The sequence below is a fragment of the Callospermophilus lateralis genome, chromosome 2, assembly GCF_048772815.1.
Source record: "Callospermophilus lateralis isolate mCalLat2 chromosome 2, mCalLat2.hap1, whole genome shotgun sequence".
In the NCBI taxonomy this organism is placed as follows: Eukaryota; Metazoa; Chordata; class Mammalia; order Rodentia; family Sciuridae; genus Callospermophilus; species Callospermophilus lateralis.
The window spans coordinates 137,876,630-137,896,084 of record NC_135306.1 but is presented as its reverse complement, the minus strand read 5'-3'; the positions used below and the strand labels follow the sequence as shown (position 1 = coordinate 137,896,084).

General features: G+C 31.5%; 1 protein-coding gene across 10 annotated transcripts in view; it reads left to right on the top strand.

The window, feature by feature from the left end:
* The window catches only part of Tmem135 (transmembrane protein 135), a 224,596-nt gene extending 207,171 nt beyond the window's left edge, over positions 1–17,425 (top strand). For all 10 annotated transcript variants that reach the window (XM_076846542.2, XM_076846538.2, XM_076846536.2 and 7 more), the window contains 7 exons: positions 1,081–1,150; positions 4,365–4,532; positions 6,869–6,932; positions 7,847–7,923; positions 11,986–12,084; positions 12,868–12,935; positions 15,082–17,425. In XM_076846542.2, the coding sequence (XP_076702657.1) occupies positions 1,081–1,150; positions 4,365–4,532; positions 6,869–6,932; positions 7,847–7,923; positions 11,986–12,084; positions 12,868–12,935; positions 15,082–15,214 (679 nt within the window). In that variant the 3' untranslated portion in view covers positions 15,215–17,425. The remainder of the gene's footprint in view (positions 1–1,080; positions 1,151–4,364; positions 4,533–6,868; positions 6,933–7,846; positions 7,924–11,985; positions 12,085–12,867; positions 12,936–15,081) is intronic.
* Positions 17,426–19,455: the final 2,030 nt, after the last annotated feature.

Below are 19,455 nucleotides of genomic sequence, written 5' to 3'. Positions count from 1 at the left end.
TTCACTTCTTTTTACACCTTTAGCTTTAATCACTCAACACTTCACATGACCAGATAGGTCATATCATTCTAATAACATAAGGGCTTAGGTCAGTATGAACTATTGCTGTCACCCTTGACTAGAAAAGGCTGAATATATAATCCAGCTGCAGTCTAGAATTGGATTTCTGAAAAGACCTCACTAATCAATTTATTAAATGGGATTAGAAAGGTGCAGAGCCAGAACTTTATTCTGTAAGTTTTTATTATAAATGGGAAAGTGTTTATATGTTTCAATCATGGAAATAATGAACTAGTCTGAAAGAAGTGATAAAAACTACTTCTTTTGGAACATGACTCTTTTAGAGAAAAAGGAAATAGCTGACCCATGTTAGTCTACTTACTTCTTTACACCAAAGGTGAATAAATAATCCTACAGTAATACATCAAATAATTAAAATAAGTATGTTCTGAACAGTTCTCTCAGCAAAAATGTTTATATTAAGCACTAGAGGGATAAGTAATTTATTTGTTAAATCACAAATAACCTACTTTTGAATTCCCACATTATTTTTTTCTATATTTTTAAGAAACTACATTTTGATTTTAATACTGTATCATATTTCTTTTCCATATGTTTTCTCTCAAATATAATTAAGTATAAATTTCTGTAAACTGAGCACATTCTCATTATGATTTTTGCTCAAGTACTGGCTTCATGGATGATTTATGACCGTTATACTATGCATTAAGCCATTTAAAGCTTCCAAAGATTTGGCAGTGTATAGAGATAATCTCTACATATTTTTCATAATGTGTCAAAAATACTAATACTTTTGTATTCCACATTAAGTATTTTGACTGCAATCACATATTTTATACATGTGTCAAATGGTAAACAACAACCAAAAAACCAAAATATTGTTATCCTTCCTTCTGTATGTCCTAAAAGAACAAAATTTGCATACATTTAGAAAAAGTGGAGATATTTTTTTCTTTTTTTTCCTTAGAAAATTTTAAGCAGATCTACAAATATACACATGTGTACACACATATTTTAATTATGATTAGTTTAGTTTTATTTTTCTTGATTTAATTTCAGATGCAAGCATGGACCAAGGCATAGATGTTGCAAACACTATGAAGATAATTGTATCTCATATTGCATTAAAGTAAGTGTATTAATATATCTACTTTCTTATTGGGTAATATATGTAAAAATAACTCAGGAAATAATTTCCAAGTAAATGGAAAATCTGACATTAATAATTACTAACATTCTTTGCATTTGACTAGAAAGTAAGAAAAACATATGAGAATAGGTAATGATACTTAATATTTTAATATTTACTTACCTTAATTAAACAATTTTAAAATTAGCTTATCTTGAGCTAGAGCTGTAGCTCAGTGGTAGAGCACTTGCATATGGGAGTCCCTGAATTTGATCCCTAGCACTGCAAAAAAAAAAAAAAAAAAAAAATTAACTCATCTAAAACTTATGAGGTAAAAGAGATGATGATGTAAAAATAACAAGAAAAAAGAAAAATTATTAAAATGTGTACTTGGTAATATATACTCATTAGAAGTATATCCTAGAACAGGTCCTTGAACTGTATAATTTGCTATCTGGATCAGTTTGTGTACACTGTGTACTATCTGATACAGTGGTATTTGGTTTTGAACTTATAAATCTATTACATTTTTAAAAGGCATCAAGCTAATTGGATTATGTCCTCAGTTGCTCTACATTAAGAAAGTTAGCTATGTCCACTGGTGTAATTAATTCCCTACTGCCTACTATACTTGTGTAATAGTTTAAAACTACTCCCTACTTGCCACCTCCATTTTCCCATCACTACCACCTCTTGGAAGAAAGTTACTTACCATTGCAGTTAGCTTGGCACAGGGAACACCACCTGCAGCAAGTTCCTTAGTTTTGCATGGTGCTCTTAATAATTCTGATGTTTTTAAAAGTTGATGTCCTTTATTGCAAGGTTCAATACCCATTTGCTGATGATAAGAGCTGAATTGCATAACACCCCAAAAGATAGCTTCCTTATGGTTCCTGCAGAAAAACTGTCTGCCTCACATCAGTGCTTATGAATGTGAATGAATGCCCTCTGGCCCATCCTTGACAATGCTGTTGACCTGAGCCCATACTTACCTTCAGAATCCCAAAATATATGACCAAGAGTAAAAGCAGTAGAATATATTTTCAGTGCACTGTGGTTTTTGATACACTCTTTACAAATTAGATTTCCTTGCCACACTTATAAAGTGAAGAAAAAAAATGAGATAGCATTACTGGCAGTCTCAGAACCTGCTATCATATCCTGGAGGTTATTCTTTCCAACTAAGCATGACCGTAGTTCAAGGGGAGAATTCAGGAGAGGAACTGAGAGAAGCATTCTGATTAAATCAGAGAGAGGTATTTTGAGAAATTTGGAGTTGGGAAAGTTGATATTAAATTTTTTTTTTGAGAAAATAAGTGACAATTACCAAGCAGTGATTCTTTCAAATGTGTACCAATATTATAATATTTGATAGAAGTATATGGAGACTTGTGGATGAGGCATTTACACCATGAATACAGTAAAAGTTTTTGAGAGTGAACCTCATTGTTCCACAAAGATAGTAAAACAACATATTAAATCATATCCCTGAGTAAATATTAATATTAATTAATTAATATTCATATTAACTATATTTTACTCAATTCACCATACTCTTCTTACCCTCTTCTTTGTTGGTTCACACTTTTGGTACTTACAAACTCTTTAATGCCTCTGTGCTTGGCTGTCTGAAATGTTTTTCTCATACTACTTCTTCTCTTTGGGGTCTTAAATGACTCTTAAATGAGTCTCATTCTCAGTAGCCTTCCTTTACTACTTAATATAAAATAGACTGCTCTTGTGCCCTGGTTACTTCCTTCTAACATTTATTCTAATCTATAGTTATTTTATGCTCATTTGTTTCCTTACATATTTTCTCTTTTTGTAGCAAGCATGAGAAACTCCATGAAAGTCAGAAGTTTATATCTTTTTTGCCACTGTATCCTCAGCATCTAGTGTAATGCTTGGCATATAGTAGATGTTCAGCAAATATTTTCTGAATATACAAAAGGGTGGATGAGTGGATTTTCAAAAAATTCATTTTTTTTTAATTTTAATTTTTGAAAATAGCATAAGAAGATTGTCATGTGATTGTGATCCCTGAATCCCTAGGTTAACATTATAAGATTATCAATGACAAAATAAAGGCATGAACATTTATGCATTAAACAAATACTAGGCCTTTCAATTAAGGAAATGCATGATAATTCACAGTAATTGATCTACTAATTTACTTTCCATGTTTGAAACAGGTATTAGGTAGGCTCAAGTAAATTAACCTTTACTTCTTCATACTAATTCAATGTTTTCTAGAAAAGAAAGTTACAATCTGGAAAATACAAATCTGATTTTTGGAATTAGCATGGAAGCAAGGCTAGGAATTCAGATATGTTCTCTTGCCAGTTGGGGTGAGAAGCGAAGAGGATGGAAGACCATACTACAATGTATTATCAAGTTTAGTTTAGTATATCTTTTTGAGAGGAAGGGTACTGGGGATTGAACCCAGGAATGATCTACCACTAAGCTACATCCCCAGCCCTTTTAATTTTTTTTTTAATTTTGAGACAGGGTCTCCCCAAATTTCTAAGGCCAGCCTACAACTTGCAATCCTTCTGCTTCAGACTGGGATGACAAATTTGTGCCACTATGCCTGGCTTTAGTTTAGGATATCTCAAAATGACCATCCATTCCCTAGCGATATTTTAGTCTGATGCACATGAGAACAGGAATAAAATACACAGATACAATTATATATTCCCTAGGATATTCTTTTAATCTGATCATTGAAAACATTTTGTACCAAAGGTCTAAAGAAATAATAAAAATTTTTTATCAAGAGAATCCTTTACTAGTACTAATGATTAAGAACAATTTTCTGTTAAAATTCCCAGAAGCATTTGGTTTTGTGAGACATTTCTTTTTAATTCCAATGCTTTTGTTTCTTAAACTCATTTGTGGTTTAGAAATTTAAAATCCTGATTATTGTCAGAAAAATGTCAAGAAATGGAATTTTGGTGCATAGTCAAGTTTGGCCAGTGCTTATGAGACTTTTAAAATCTTTTTAAATCAAATAAAATATACTCACTCCAAGATTTCACTCTTATTTTTAAGACACTTGTTTTAAAATTATTATTTGAGAGTTTAAGGCTTTGTTTTTAAATTTTCTGTGATATTAAATTTTTGAGTTTGACTTTGCTTCTGAGATGGTAAAAATAATATTTTATCAAACTTCAAAAGTTGGTTGTAAATTAGTTTTCTTCCCAATTTTCTATAGGGTTTCATCAGAATGTTTAGCGTGGGATACTTGATCCAGTGTTGCCTGCGAATCCCCTCTGCATTTAGGCATCTGTTTACAAAGCCATCCCGGCTACTTTCTCTCTTCTACAATAAAGAAAACTTCCAGCTTGGAGCTTTTCTTGGTTCTTTTGTTAGTATATACAAGGTAAGATTTTTAAGAAGAGAAAAGAAAAATGTGATAATAAACAACGTGGTTATTTTAAGAATGAAATATGGCTTTAATTCAACTATCATTTTATTTAATACTTATTATCAGCATATTCATAAATATATTGACACCAAATAAACAGTATATTTAGAAATATCTTCTTTTAGAATGATATTTAACATGCTTCAATATGGGAACACACTCTCATTTACATATAATATTACAGTTACCAAAGACTCCTTTTTCTTTTTGAATGCATTGACAATGTGAATTTCTTTATATTTCCAGTGTCAAAAATGATTATATAGCTGGTCTGTGGTTTTTAATTACATTTACTACTTTTATTAATTTATACATATTTCAGACCCTTCTAGCAGATATCAATACTTGATTGAATCCTTAAAGATTTTCTATTATAACATATAAACAATCTTATTTTCACTCTGTATCTACTCACTCTTCTTATTATTGTCACAAATTACAAGAGTTAACATTCTTCTACCTCTTTCTGTATATTCCTATAAATGTACACAAAGGTATATAAACCCACACCTAAACCCATGTACAAAGATAATTCTTGACATAGTACTTTCAGCTTTAAGTAATGAATCGCCTTTTGGTTAATGGGAATTACTAATATATTAATCATATTACTGACCTATTTTATTAGATATCGAAAATTTAAATTCAAAACCTGAATATATTCTAAATTATAAAGTATGTTAAAGATGATTTAAGTACTCATTTATACATATATGTATGTATATATTTTTTCTTTGAAAAAAATTAATGCTGGGAAAATTGAAATTGAGTTAATTTATTATAAATAAAATGGTTATGTATCATTTTAAGGAAAAGTTTGCTCATAAAAGGTAGGTGGGAAAAAAGTATTTTGTAATGGAAAAGAGTAACCAACCATAGATGAACTCTAAATAATCACTTGTTATGAAATCTTAACTAATACTAAAGAATATTCAATATGGTTTGACTAGGAAGCATTACTAATGTCTTTGAGCATGTAAGAGTTAAGGATAAATTACTGGTAAATTAGATGTTTATATTCACATTCTTTTTAATTTCTCATGTTATAGTATTTGTATTTATTCTTAACAAAAACTCATAAATGTTTACACATGTATTATTTACAACATTTTTAGTGCTAGGTTGATTATTCTCCCCCATCTAGTCTATTTTAATGTGCATTGTGTTTTATTTTGCTTTTTGATTTTCATTTCTTATACTATTTATTTGCTTATTTGTAAATACAAAGTAAAGTCATTAAACTAAAGAAAATAAAACTGAACCAAAAGATCTCATGGAATATACTCACTTATTGTATTCTAAAGCCATATGTGAGTTTTAAAAACAAGTTTTTCATGCCAATAGAATCTCTATAATATTGTAACTATTATAAAATAATAAACTTTTTAATGCTGTTTTTTGGTGAACTGACCCTTTATCCATCCATCTGTTGACAGACCAGGACTACTTTCTTACTTAGCTATTATAAATGTGTTGCTGTAAATTACTATAGTATGCTGACTAATTCTTTAAAAAAAAATCCCAATGAGTGGTATAGCTGGGTCATATGGTAATTCTATACTTAGTCTTTTGAGCAACCTCCATACTGATTTCTGCAGTGGTTGTATTAATTTGTAATCACATCAGCGGTATACAAGAGTTCTTTTTCTCCCACATTCTTTCTAGCATTTATAATTACTTGTATTTTTGATTATAGCCACTCAAATTGGAGTGAGGTGAATTCTTGATGTAGTTTTGATTTGCATTTCCCTGATTGCTAGAATATTGGCCATTTTTTCATATATTTGTTGGGCATTGAATTTCTTATTTTGAGAACTGTTTAGTTCATTTGTCCATTTATTAATTAGTTTATTTTTGTGTGTGTAAATGTATGTCTGTGTGTCTGTGTTAAGATTTTTGAGTTCTTTATATATTGCAGTTATTAATCCCTTGTGGGAAGAGTGACCAGCAAAGATTTTTTTCCCATTCTGTAGCTCTTGTCTTCCCACTCTTTTTTCCTTTGCTAAGCAGAAGTGTTTTAACTTGATGCCATACCATTTATTAATTCAATAAAAATGATATGTAATTTCTTATTAGAGTCTATCTAGAACTATGACTTTATAACAGATTGTTTTTCATAATATTTCCAATCTTTGTAGTCAGTTTAATTTACATAAGACCACCAGTTTGTCTTCAGGGTCATCTAATGAATCATCTAGTGAAACACATTAATTGTTGTTGTTTTCATGCAATCATGCAATTTTATTTTTAGAAATAACTGAAGTCATTATATTTTTCCCCCCTCAATACAGGGTACTAGTTGCTTTCTGCGTTGGATCAGAAACCTGGATGATGAACTACATGCTATTATAGCTGGTAAAGCAATAATTAAAAGAGAATGATTACAATGTTATCAATCAGTGATAAGAATAAATGGGAAATAGCTTCCAAATTCATCTAATTTTTATGTATCTTCTTTTATCTGTTGTAATAGAATCCCTACCAAGACACTCACCCAAATATTTTGTCTGTGAGCTAAACATATCCGCCACTCTGGCCATCTATTGTTCTATATTGCTTGCAATATAATGACTTGGATCTGCCTATGACAGGCTAGAAATTTAAAGAATGTATCAGAAAAGAACATAAAGACTTAAAATCTTATATAAATGATTAATGGCAGTTTAAGTAGATTTTTTAAATTTTATTTTTGCCTATGGAAAATGACATATTTTAATAATATTTGAAAGGAACTTTAATCATTTTATAGAAATGAAAAATAGATATTATTTTCTAAACTGAAATATATGTAGTTCTTAAGTGAGATTATTTTTCAGATATTTATTAGTAATAATCCTACCATTAGTATTTTCACGTCCCATCCCTATAGAAAAAGTGTGACCCTGGCACAAAAATAATTTGAGCTGCTAGGAAAATAGATGAATAAATACTCCCACTTAAGATCAGAGATACCAATAACCTTTAAAAAGTTATTTTAAAAATGTTGCATTTGCTAAAATGACTACTGTTTTAAACAGTAGTTGTCACACATAAATCAGAACTGTTTGTTCCTAATTCTGAAATTTAATTTCTTTAATCTAGAATATGTGATAAGAACTCACTCCATGTTAATGTCATCAAGTATATTATTGTCCTTAATTGTGTTGTACCTAGAAGCAATGCTGGAGTGAGTGAATTCTGAACTATTTAAATGAATTAACATTTCTGATGACTTAATAGCAAAGAAATACTTTGTAATCTTATCAGTTTTTTCATATTTGTTTTTTCAGGATTTTTGGCGGGTATATCAATGATGTTTTATAAAAGCACAACAATTTCCATGTATTTAGCTTCCAAACTGGTAGAGGTAAGCAAAAAATTTTATGCATGAACAGTTCCAAAGGGTATAAAGCTTTTTTTTAAAAAAAACTTCTGACTGCTTTAAGCACAAATATATAACTTCACTACCAAAGCAAATTCTAATTCTTTAAAAGTATTTACAGTCATTTTCTCCATGTGGTATTTTCAAATATACACAAATGTAGAAAGAATAGTGTAATAATTAACCTTTGTGTATCCATCATGCAAAATCAACAATTATCAGCATTTGGCTAATCTCCTTTCATCTATACTCCTCAACTCTCAGGTACTGAATTAACTTAAAACAAATCCCAGACATTGTATCATTTTGTCCTATAAAAAACTCAGGATAGATTTCTTAAAAATGAATCAACATTATCATGCAAGTAGAACCACAATACTATAATCTTACATTTCAAAAATCTTAATATTATCATATATCTAATTAGTTTCTTCTTCACTGATTATCTTATAAGTATTTTTATGCGATATCTTTAGTTGAATCAAAATGCAGTCTCTTAATTTATGATAGTTATTTTTTTCTTCCTCCTTTTTCCATTTTGTTTAATCTCTTGCCATTGATTTATTGAAGATCTAGATCATTAGTTCATGGAATTTCCCACATTTTGGATTTTACTGATTGAATTCTCACTGATGTTATTTATTATGTTTATCTCAAATATTTCCTATAAAGTGTTAAGTAGATCTAGAGGCTTAAGCAAATTCAAGTTTAAGTTTTAGAAGTGAGGGTAAGTGGCAGAAGTACTTTACATGTTCTTTGTGGATAAACTTCCCATTCATTGTATCACATTAAAAGTTACAAAAATGTATGGTTGTCTTTCTGTTGATACTAAATTGACTAATGGGATCAGTTATACACAAAACCTATGTAAGATTTCCAATAGCCTTTCACCTCATAGTTTTACCAGCCATACATGATCATTACTGGAGTTCATTATTTCATTAAGTTTTGCAAAATTGTGATAACCTGTTGTTACTTCTACTGTATTCATTAGCAAGAATGTTTCTAAAAATTAAAAAAAAATACTTTCCCATTTTAAGTATTTGGCTACTCTGAAATATTTTGTTCAGGAAATGAAGATAAAATGCTTGCTTACTTTTCTTTATCAGTGTTCAGAATGAGTTAGTACCTTAGCATTCTGCCTAAGTGAGTTGTATTTATTTTTAAATATAATTATAAAAACATGGATTTAGTGTATCTGATTTGTTTTAACCCAGTACATTCATTATGCTCAAGTTGTCCCAATCTTTGGCCTTAAGAGCCTCCTTAAGTTGACTCCTGTTTGTTTTGACATATGCCATTATTTTTTATCCCTTTCTTGATTTTTAAAATATCTTTTTAACAAGATATTTTAGGCTCATCTGAGACATTTTCTGTCTTAGACATTGAATCAGCTTTTTCCCCCAATGGTTCCTAATTTCTTTTATTGGGAAAAGATATTTAGAGGCTTAAACTAGTGTTTTTTGCCCAGGTTGATCATTGTTTCTTGATTTTTTCCAGTAAACACACCTAGAGAATCTTTTCTTCCTTCTTTCTTTTTAGAGAGAGAGAAAATATGTTTGGAGTTTATTGCTATTTCCATGTAAAACTTAAGATTATAGATTTTATTTTACTTGTTAGATGTTTATAAAGTTTTATCTCACACTGAAAATCTGTGCTCCTAATGACATTAAAAAAATACATATTTGCTTTTCCCAAGTGTGTTAGTGTGCATGTATGGGTGCATTCATGAGGAGCAAGTGGAGGGGCACAGATATGCACAGGATAGGGGAGAGGGAGAGAGAAAGGAAAGAAAGGAGAGAAGGAGAAGAAGAACAACAGGGGAAGAATAAGAGAGAAAGTATACATAACGAAATTAGAGAGACAGGCAGAAGCTAGTATTTTAAAACCTGGGGTAAAGAATTTGGTTGTTTTCTCAGTTCATGTCTAAGCATGAAATGACATGATTTAATTCACATTTTTAAGATAACCACTCTGGATATTATATGGAGAGTATTTTAAAGGGAGGCAAATGATAGAACCAGGAGTATCATCTTCAAATTCAGACTTGAAACCCCTGTTTGTTTCATTTCATGCCTAGAGTTTTGGAGTAAAGGCTTGGAGAACAAAGTCTTTTGCAGAAGATGTTGGCTCATTTCAGAATAGAAGGTGTAGAGATAGAAAGAAGTACACAGATATGGTTTGTTTGGTAATAGAGATGATAAGAATTGTTATTTCTTCTCTATAATAAGAGAAGAAAAGGAAGAAATATTAACTAACTCCTGGATAGCAAATTATATTCTTGGATACAGGAGGAAGCCAGTGTTGAGATCCAGCTTGTAATAGGTGTTTTACAGCTGCTTCCTAAGTGACTAGTTTTTAAGCCAAGCAATGGTATCACTTTGTATCTTATGTCATCAGGCATATCTTATCTTGGAAAAACAAACTGTCATGTAAAGTGTACTGATGAGGAATTTTTAAAAGAAAATGAGAAATTTATGTTTATTATGCTCTTTGTGAAATTAGTTAAAATGGTGTAATAGGCAATTTTTTTTCTATGATTGAAATAAATTTTATATTAAAAGCTTTCAAAATGATGGCCAGCATTATGACTGCTTATCTTGTTTCTTAAGTACATTGTAACTTTGAACATATCCTATGCTTTTTATATATCCCAACCCCTATTAATACGTTACATATATTTACTCAAGCCAGCCCAATACAAAAATTGGGCTGCTTTATTATTTTCATCACTTATTTTACTTTAACTTTTTTTATATACTAGAAAGCCCTTTCTATGAATTTTCCCTTGTTCTAGACATGTGTATTTGCTGGTAGTGTTCTCTCTCTCAGAGTCTCTCTCTCTCTTGCTCTCTCGCTCTCTCGATCTCTCCCTCCCTCCCTCCCTTCCTCCCTCCTTCTCTCTCTCTCTTTCATAGATATACATTCATGCCATTTTTTCTTTTATCTAATTGTTGATCCCATGCATCTTTAAAATGATACAATTAAAAGTGTTGTATGCTGACTAGTGCTAGTTTGTCAACCATTTATTACCTCTCCGTGACAAGCATGTCAAGGTAAGTAAAGTAATATAGTAATTCAGAGTAGGCATTGGAAGAGCTCCCTCCCCGCCGCTGCCATTTTTTTTCCCTTCAGTCCTGGGGATTGAACTCAAGGGAGAGCTACCACCGAGCTGTATCTACAGCCTTATTTTTATGTTTTTATTTTTGATATCAGATCTTGCTAAGTTGCTCAGGCTAGCCTCCAACTTGTGATCCTCCTGCCTCAGCTCCTGAGTGTCTAGGATTACAGGCATGTACCATCATGCTTGGCAACACTGGGGAACTTTTACAACTATTTGACAGAGTAATGTTGTCTTTGAATCTCAGAGTGCAAGTATGGTTCAATTCTGTAGTTCTAAAATTTATTTTTTCTATTAAGTCATTTTATTATATCATAAATTCCATTAATCCATAGCAATTATAAATTCACTGCAAATGGTTAGGGGAACATTACTTAAATTTTGTCTTTCTAATAAGTCTTCTTGGTCCTCTATCCCAGAAGGAGTGGTTGCTCCCTACTTTGAGGAGCCAAATAATATGTAATATATAACTCTTTTCTAGCTCTCATCATAGTGCATTAATGATATTTTATGCATTATGTTTTGTCCGTTTCTAAATCCCTTGTTCCTAGCATTTTGTTCAGCATACATTTGACACCATTAATGTTTACTGCCTGAACAAAGGAAGGAAGGAACAGATCTAATGAAGAAGGGAGGACTTATTTATAAAAAGCATTGAAGAATAAGTGACATAAAAGTAGTAGCAATAAAGTGCTATTGAATTTCGCAGAAAATTATTGCTGCTTGAAGCTAGAGTTTAGAGTGAGGAATGAAAGAAAGGGAAGGGCTGACACTTATTGTTGTCACAGAAGATATACCATGATTTGAGCTCTGAAAGAGTTAGGATTCAGATAAATAGAAAACAGCTGTAGGTAGAGGGCGTATATCATTCAACTATATTGTTAATGCTTTTTTAATATAACTCTTGCATTATGCTTATTTTGCAGACAATGTATTTCAAAGGCATTGAAGCAGGGAAGGTTCCCTATTTTCCTCATGCAGATACTATTATCTATTCCATCTCTACAGCAATTTGTTTCCAGGCAGTAAGTATAGCTTTTGAAATGAGAAATAGAAATTTCTGTTTCTAATTTACATTAAGCCAGAGGGGGAAAAATAAAAGCCTGAGAACATAACATTACATTTTATACTTTTTGTTTTTTCAGCAAGATAGCTTGTATGTTTCAAATCATTAAACGTTAACTTAATGGGCCAGACACCGTTTTATGAACAGAAAAATTTTTTGGTTTAAATAGTGTGCAATCTATAGGTAAATCCTTATTCCAGAACCAAGGTTAGAATGCCCCCAATTTAATTATCCTTCCTGAAGAAAAAAAATACCACGGGTAAAATGTGAATTATTGCACTTCCCCAGCATTACTCAGAGAATGGGGAGGGGGAAAGAACTAGTTTAGCAGAAGCACTATTTCATCTTTTTAAGTCTGTTATTATTATTATGGATGTTAATGGTTTAAAGGGCTGTTGCAAAATTTTAGGGAGAGATTTTATTTGCTCTTTATTATAGGAATGCTGCTATATTAATAAACTCATTAAAATCAGTGAAGTGTCAGCTAGATAGCTATCTAATGGGTACTCAGTAAATGCTTCCTGATAATAATAAATTACTCAATTATTATTTCCAAAGCAGCATTTCTATTTGAAGGCATATTAATAAATATTCTTCAAAGATATTGACTTAAATATGTTATTATTATTTTTATCACTATCATTTAAAAAATACAACAAGCAATAAAGAGATAAAAAGTATTGCTCAAGACTTCAGATGTTTGTATTTACTTTAAAAAAAATCTCAAATTGAATAATCTTAGGCTGTCATGGAAGTTCAGACCTTGCGACCATCTTACTGGAAGTTCCTTTTAAGGCTCACCAAGGGCAGGTAAGGAGAAAAAAAATCTATAAAAAGATTATCAATCTCTTGTCTCCTTCAAGGAATATTCTTTCATTGGCGAAGTTTGTATTTATATATAAATCAAATATGACCAAATTAATAAGAAATATTGAATGATCATTATTCTATTCTTATAATATTCTAGATATTTTAAAAGTTCTGGATTAATATCCTGTTGCTTTGCTGACTGATAATTAGTAGCTCCATAAATACTTTAGCCTACCTTTTCCAATCTATAATGATGTCTTCTTTTTGATTAAAAATATTAAACAGATTCATTAAAAGGGTTCATCTCTACATAATTAATTGGTTTCAGTAACCATCTTCTATTGCCCGATATTTTAAGTTTACTTTCCTTTTTTCTCCTTCTTTTCCTCTTCCTCCTTCTAGTTCTTGTTCTTGTTCTTTCCCTAATCTAAATTTGATTCTTTGGGAGAAAGCTGGACCTAATAGGAAGAGTATGAGCTTTGGAATCCTGGAGACCTGAGTGTGACTCCAGCTTTGGTACCTTTAAACATTTTTCTGTGGGAAATTTATTTGCCCTCACCAACCTAATGTTCTTTCTCTTTGTAATGAAGCAATTACACATACTGTCTTCATCTGTTTTATGTAACTATAACAATACCTGGTGCTGGATTACATATGTAGAAAAGAGGTTTGTTTGGCTCATGATTTTAGTAGCTGACAGGTACAAATAGCATGGTGCTGGCATTTTGGTAAGGGTCATCAGGCTATATCACAATGTGGTGGAGAAGCAGAAAGGAACTGGTGACATGACAAGCATGTAATTTGGCCTTACTTTATAACAACTTATTCTTGGGGAAACTAATTCACTCCTACAGGACCCAACCCATTCAGTAAGGCTAGCATTAAACCATTCATGAGAGTGGAGTTCCCATCTCTTAATTATACTTCACTAGGCCACACCTCTTAAAGGTTCTACTACTGCCTCAACATCACCACACTTAGACTAAGTTTCTAGCACACTAACCTTTAGGGGGCAAACCATATCCAAAGCATACCCTATGCATTGTATGGTTGTGGGAAAATTAAGATATTCATAGTAGTGCTTAGCACTTACTAGGCACTCACTAAATCATAGCTGCTATTAATTTTACTATCATTAAGATTAATATAACAAATGCTAATATAGTACATACCATGTCCCAGATATAGTTTCAAGATACACACATATAACACATATATAAACTTATTCCTTAAAATAATTTAATGATATAAGTGCTATCATCTCCCTAGTTTTATATTTGTGAAAACTGAGAATCAGAAATGTTAGATAGAGTGACACAGCTATTAAGCAAAAGAGCTGGGGGATAAGCTAGACATTCTGGCTTCAGAACTCTTCTCAGCCATGACATTATGTATCTTTCATACTATTATTGTTTCATCACATTTTTTTTTTTGGTGCTTAGTTTTTAGAAAATTAATAGATTTTACCCAGTAATTATTTTGGAAGGGAACTTACTTTACTTTGGAAAAGAAGTAAAAGTCACATTTAATGGCTCTTGAAATATTGATGCTGGCCAGTGATTCAAAATTAACTTCATTTTGCTATCTCCTTCAGGCAGGAAAAACTTGTGAAAAGACACTGAGACACAAAAAGTCCATCCTGTGCATTAGTTAAATGTGTCTTTTAAAAGCATTTCTTAAGTTAGGTGATGTATAACACGAAGGTATATTTTATTCTTTTATATCTGTTAGAAATTGGAAGGCCTGATGCTGTTTGCTTTTTAGTCATTTAATATTTTCATTTTTGGATGTATTTTTATAGGACATTATGTTCTCAATTATGAGAGAAATTATATCTAACACTTTTGTCTCATTGGTAAATGTTAGCTCATTCATTGTTTTCTTAATTTCCTCTGATTTCATTCATCAGAAAAATGAACCTAATTTTCTATTTGACATACTTAAAGTGGAAAGAAGTCGAGAAGTGTTTGAAATAACGTAATATGAATGGTTTCAGATTGGAGGATTATCTCTTTAAATATTAGACTGTGAATCTTGGTTAGTCCTTTCTGTTTTCCCATTCCATGAAAACTAAGTCAAATAAAGGAAATAGTTTTATTTTATAAACTTCCTTAAATACTTCTTCATTGTTTCTTCTTTTTTACAGATTTGCTGTCATGAATCGAAAAGCCCTGGATGTTTTTGGTACTGGTGCATCTAAACACTTTCAAGGTTTTGTCCCCAGATTGGATCCAAGATATACAGTTGTAAAACCGGAGTTGCCGATAGAGTTTTCATGAAGATGGCTATAATTTATTAATGTGACTATATTTCATCATTATATCCTGAAGAGTTAATTATGTTGAATACAAAGAAGGGGGCCCAGCTCGAACTTCAGTGTTATTTCAATGAGAGATGCTTTTTTGTTTTGTTTTGTTTTTCTTACCAATCAGAAATACAGAAGCTTTTTAGGAAGGTGTTGCTTAATAATTAAGCTTCCTCTGTAGCCAGAATCTGATTCTGGATCACTGTAGTGATTGACATTGTGATATATTATTGATTAAATTATGTCCACAAATGATATTGAATTATCTATATAGAAATGTAATAACAAGAGTACACTTAAAATTACTTAAAAGAGTCTTTAGTTCATTCCAATATAATTCTTGGTTTAAACTAAGAATATTTCTCATTTTAGGATTTACAAAGGATCACGGGTACGTGGATTTGGTCTGTGATTATTTTTAAGTTTTGAATTGGTATTTGTAGTAGTAGAATATTATAGATTTGAAGGAATTCTCCATATACAATGCTGCTTTAGTATAGAGCAATGTAATTGGAGAAAAGTGGCCATTCTTACTTCAGGGATGCAAAGATGGGTTTTATACCATTGGGGTAAATGTCGTGGTATCCATGCTCTTTTTTCAACTAGTAACACCATCTCTCTCCATGACCAGTAGGGCTGTTTGGCAGCCCAGTAAACCTACATACTAATGGCAGGTTAGGAACAAATGAAAATTTACACATGTGTTTTAATCTTTTACAATAGCATTACACTTGAATATTTAAAAACAAATATTTAAAAACAAATCTTTTAAACCTCCTATAGATATATTGTGTTTGTTGTCATTTATAGAGGCTGAATTGTTTATAACTCAGTTTGTATGCCATTGTTTTAGAAAGGATCAAAATCCTATGGAACAAAAGTTTTTCGAAGTTTAGCGGTGTTTTACCCTGTCAACTGTTTCACTTAAATAATAGATGTTTTACAACTAAAACAACATAAAATTCCAGCAGTTGTTAAAAAGTTTTTCATCACTAATTTAATTCATGTTCCTCAACTTCATTTTCAGAAACCACTGTCATCCTTTTTACTCTAGAATAAAGAAGTGACAAAATGTAGTCACTTTCTCTTGATGAAAGTAGTTCAGGACAACTGATGAACATATGATCGCTATTTACAGTTTTTCAGGGAAAAGTTTTACTTTTCTAAGATAATAAAAGGCTTAAAGTGATTGTGATGCCTACAGGGAATGTAAAATCTAGGAGTGATGCTATTTTTGGAATATAATTTTGTTACTAAAAAGTTTTTAGGCCATGGTAAATCATGCAGTAGAATTTGTGTTACAAAAGGGATTTTAATCCAGAGGTTAAAAATGCATAATCCCCAATATTAAATTTTATTAAGCCTTGTATTACTTCTGTTTTTATGTCATCGTGTCTTTTGTTGTTATAACAAATTGAAACCCAACAAAAAGGTAGATTCTAGTACTGTGGTAACAGAGAGTCACTTTAGTTGGGTCAAAATTTTTCATTGTGAATAACTTTTTAGAGTAGACTTGCCATTTGGCAATACTGTTAAGGGATCATTTTGGTTTCAGACTTCAAAATTGATTAATGTAGTTTTAAGTTTTTATTGACTGGAATCAAAATGATGATTGGTACTATGTTTACTTTTTAAACATGAAGTATTAAAGCACTAAGAAGCACCAGCATGCACCTCATTTTCCCTGTTCAGAATTTATGTTTGTTATATTTTTCCTATCAGGTTAAACATAGACATTTAAATCCATAAGTTGTTATTTTCATTGCCATTAAAAAGCTATCATATTGAAAAACACATTCTATTGAAATTTTCTATGATTGTTTAGCAGAATTTTGCTGGTTAAGGTGCATTTCTGCAATATATATGTATATGTATACATATAGCAACAAATTGCAATCATATTTTTATTTTATATAAAATGTAAAACAAAATAACCGTCCTGAAGCAGAATATAGTGGTGAATGTATAGATTGAATGAATGGTTAACTAATTTGCAGTGGGGAATCAAGAAGTCCAGTTTGATTCCACTATGGCAGATTGCAAAGTATACTTGTTCAAGCAAACACAAAGAAACTTTGTGTTCCTGAAGACAATTAAAATGTCTTTCTACCTCTAACTAATCAGGTATTGATTGACAATGTATTGGCATCTTAAATAAAGTCAAATAGACCTCTCCATTCCAAAATATGTTTTTATTTTTAAAATCACTTAAATTCCCAAGAAATCATATCCAAGTAAATTTACACCAGACTGATAGTAGTAAACAAATATATGCCTGTTAGTCTTTCCAATATCTTTACGTAGAGTGAAGAACAGTGCATCTGGAGCAGTCGTAAAATGGTCATTTCATTGCTATTCCCTGTATTAATAAAATCCTATAACTTGTACCAACTAAGTAAAGATTGAAGTTGCAAGATAGTTGTCTTGAATCTGTGAGATTCGTACAACTTTTTCATCAGATAGTTTTTGTGTCCATTCTGAAACATTTCTGAAAGAATATCTTTGTTCTGTTATCTTTTTTTTTCATGAATTCTGTATTGGATTCTGTAACTTTTTTCTTGCTCTATTAACATAGATATCACTCAATTTATATCTACTTTATTATTTTTACTTTTTTGCTATTGTTTAGTCAGTTGTTATTTAATTTATAATTTTGTTATTCTTTACTCTCAGATTTTATAATTTACTTTTACCAAGAACAAATACGTATTTTGTGATGGAACTCACATTGGGTATTTGTCATATTTTCTGGAATACACATATCCTTGTAGGTTATGTCTAGGCTAACATTTGATTTAGATGATAATGCTGACAAAAAATAAAATGTTTATGCTTGGATTTCATCTATCCCTGAGTTTCTAAATCCTTGCCAGTACATAGGTGATAAAATCAATGTCCTTAACTCTCAAGGAATTTGGCTTGTGTTGCAGGCTCTCCTAGTAGTGGTGGCTGAGTAACTTCCTGGCAGGTCTATGAAGTGTCTGTTCACTGGGAGCAGTGACTCAGGTGTTCTTGTATAAGAGAAGCCCTTAGCCAAAGGATTCATTGATTCTGCTTGTAATTTATTTTTATTGTTTAAGTAGCAGGTAGTTTGATGGAACAATGAAGTTTTTCTTTGGTACTCACAGGTGAAAATATTTATTTCTTAACTGTGACCTTGTTTAGATACCTGTTTGCTGCTGCTTATCTCCTCAATATTAATTTTCTCCTTTTATTTTTTATTTTTTTTTGATACTGGGGATTGTACTTGGAGTGCTTTACTACTTGAGCCACACTCTCAGCCCTTTTTATATTATTTTATTTTTGGTCTCACTAAATTGCTGAGGCTGGCCTTGAACTTATGATCCACCTGCCTCAGCATACCTACCTGCTAGGATTATAGCCATGTGATAAAATGCCTAGCTGATAAAGAAACTTTTTTTTTTTTTTAATTTTTTTTAGTACTGGGGACTGACTAAGGCTTCACATATGCTATGCAAGTACTCTACTGCTGAGCCACCAGCCCCTCATTTTCTCTCATAGAAAATTTGGGTAGCTGAAAATGTATAGCCCAAAAGTTAAAAATCATTTAAAAAGGAACAATAAATGAATAATTCCTGTGAGGCTGGCTTTGAAGGTGATATGTAATAAGTTGCCTTCATTGTAGAGGCATACTAGACAGTTCTTAAACTATCTTCAAGTTCCCAATCATGTGGCTTCTTTTCAATAGCCCTTCAGGGTTGGTGCTGTCTCTATAATATCTTCTTGTAGAATTAACAAGGAAAGCAGGGTCAGGGACTGCGGAAACCCTGAGATCAGGGTATGGACTTGGATTGTAGGGCTATGTAGTATTGTGTTTCTGTTTCAAGTTGTAGTCCTAGATGACTTTGTGATAGCTGTGTGGTTATGAAAGAAGTTACTATACAGAAGTGACACTGACACTGGTTTGTGACTTTTGAAAACAGTGGAGGAGCTTGGCTATAATGTGGCCTGTATGCTAGGATTGAGCCTGTGGTCAAGGATAATATGTGCCATTTTACACTGAGATAGTGACTTTTAATTGGAGAAAGGAATTCATAGCTTTAAAAAATTATCTTGTCCCTTTTCCTTCTTCTTTTCCTCCCTTTCCCAATTCTCTCCTTTTTTTTTTTTTTTCTCCCCTTTCCAGCCTTGAATTTTTCCCCTCAGTGCTGGGACTGCTAGGCAAGCATGCTATCACTAAGCTATTTCCCCAGC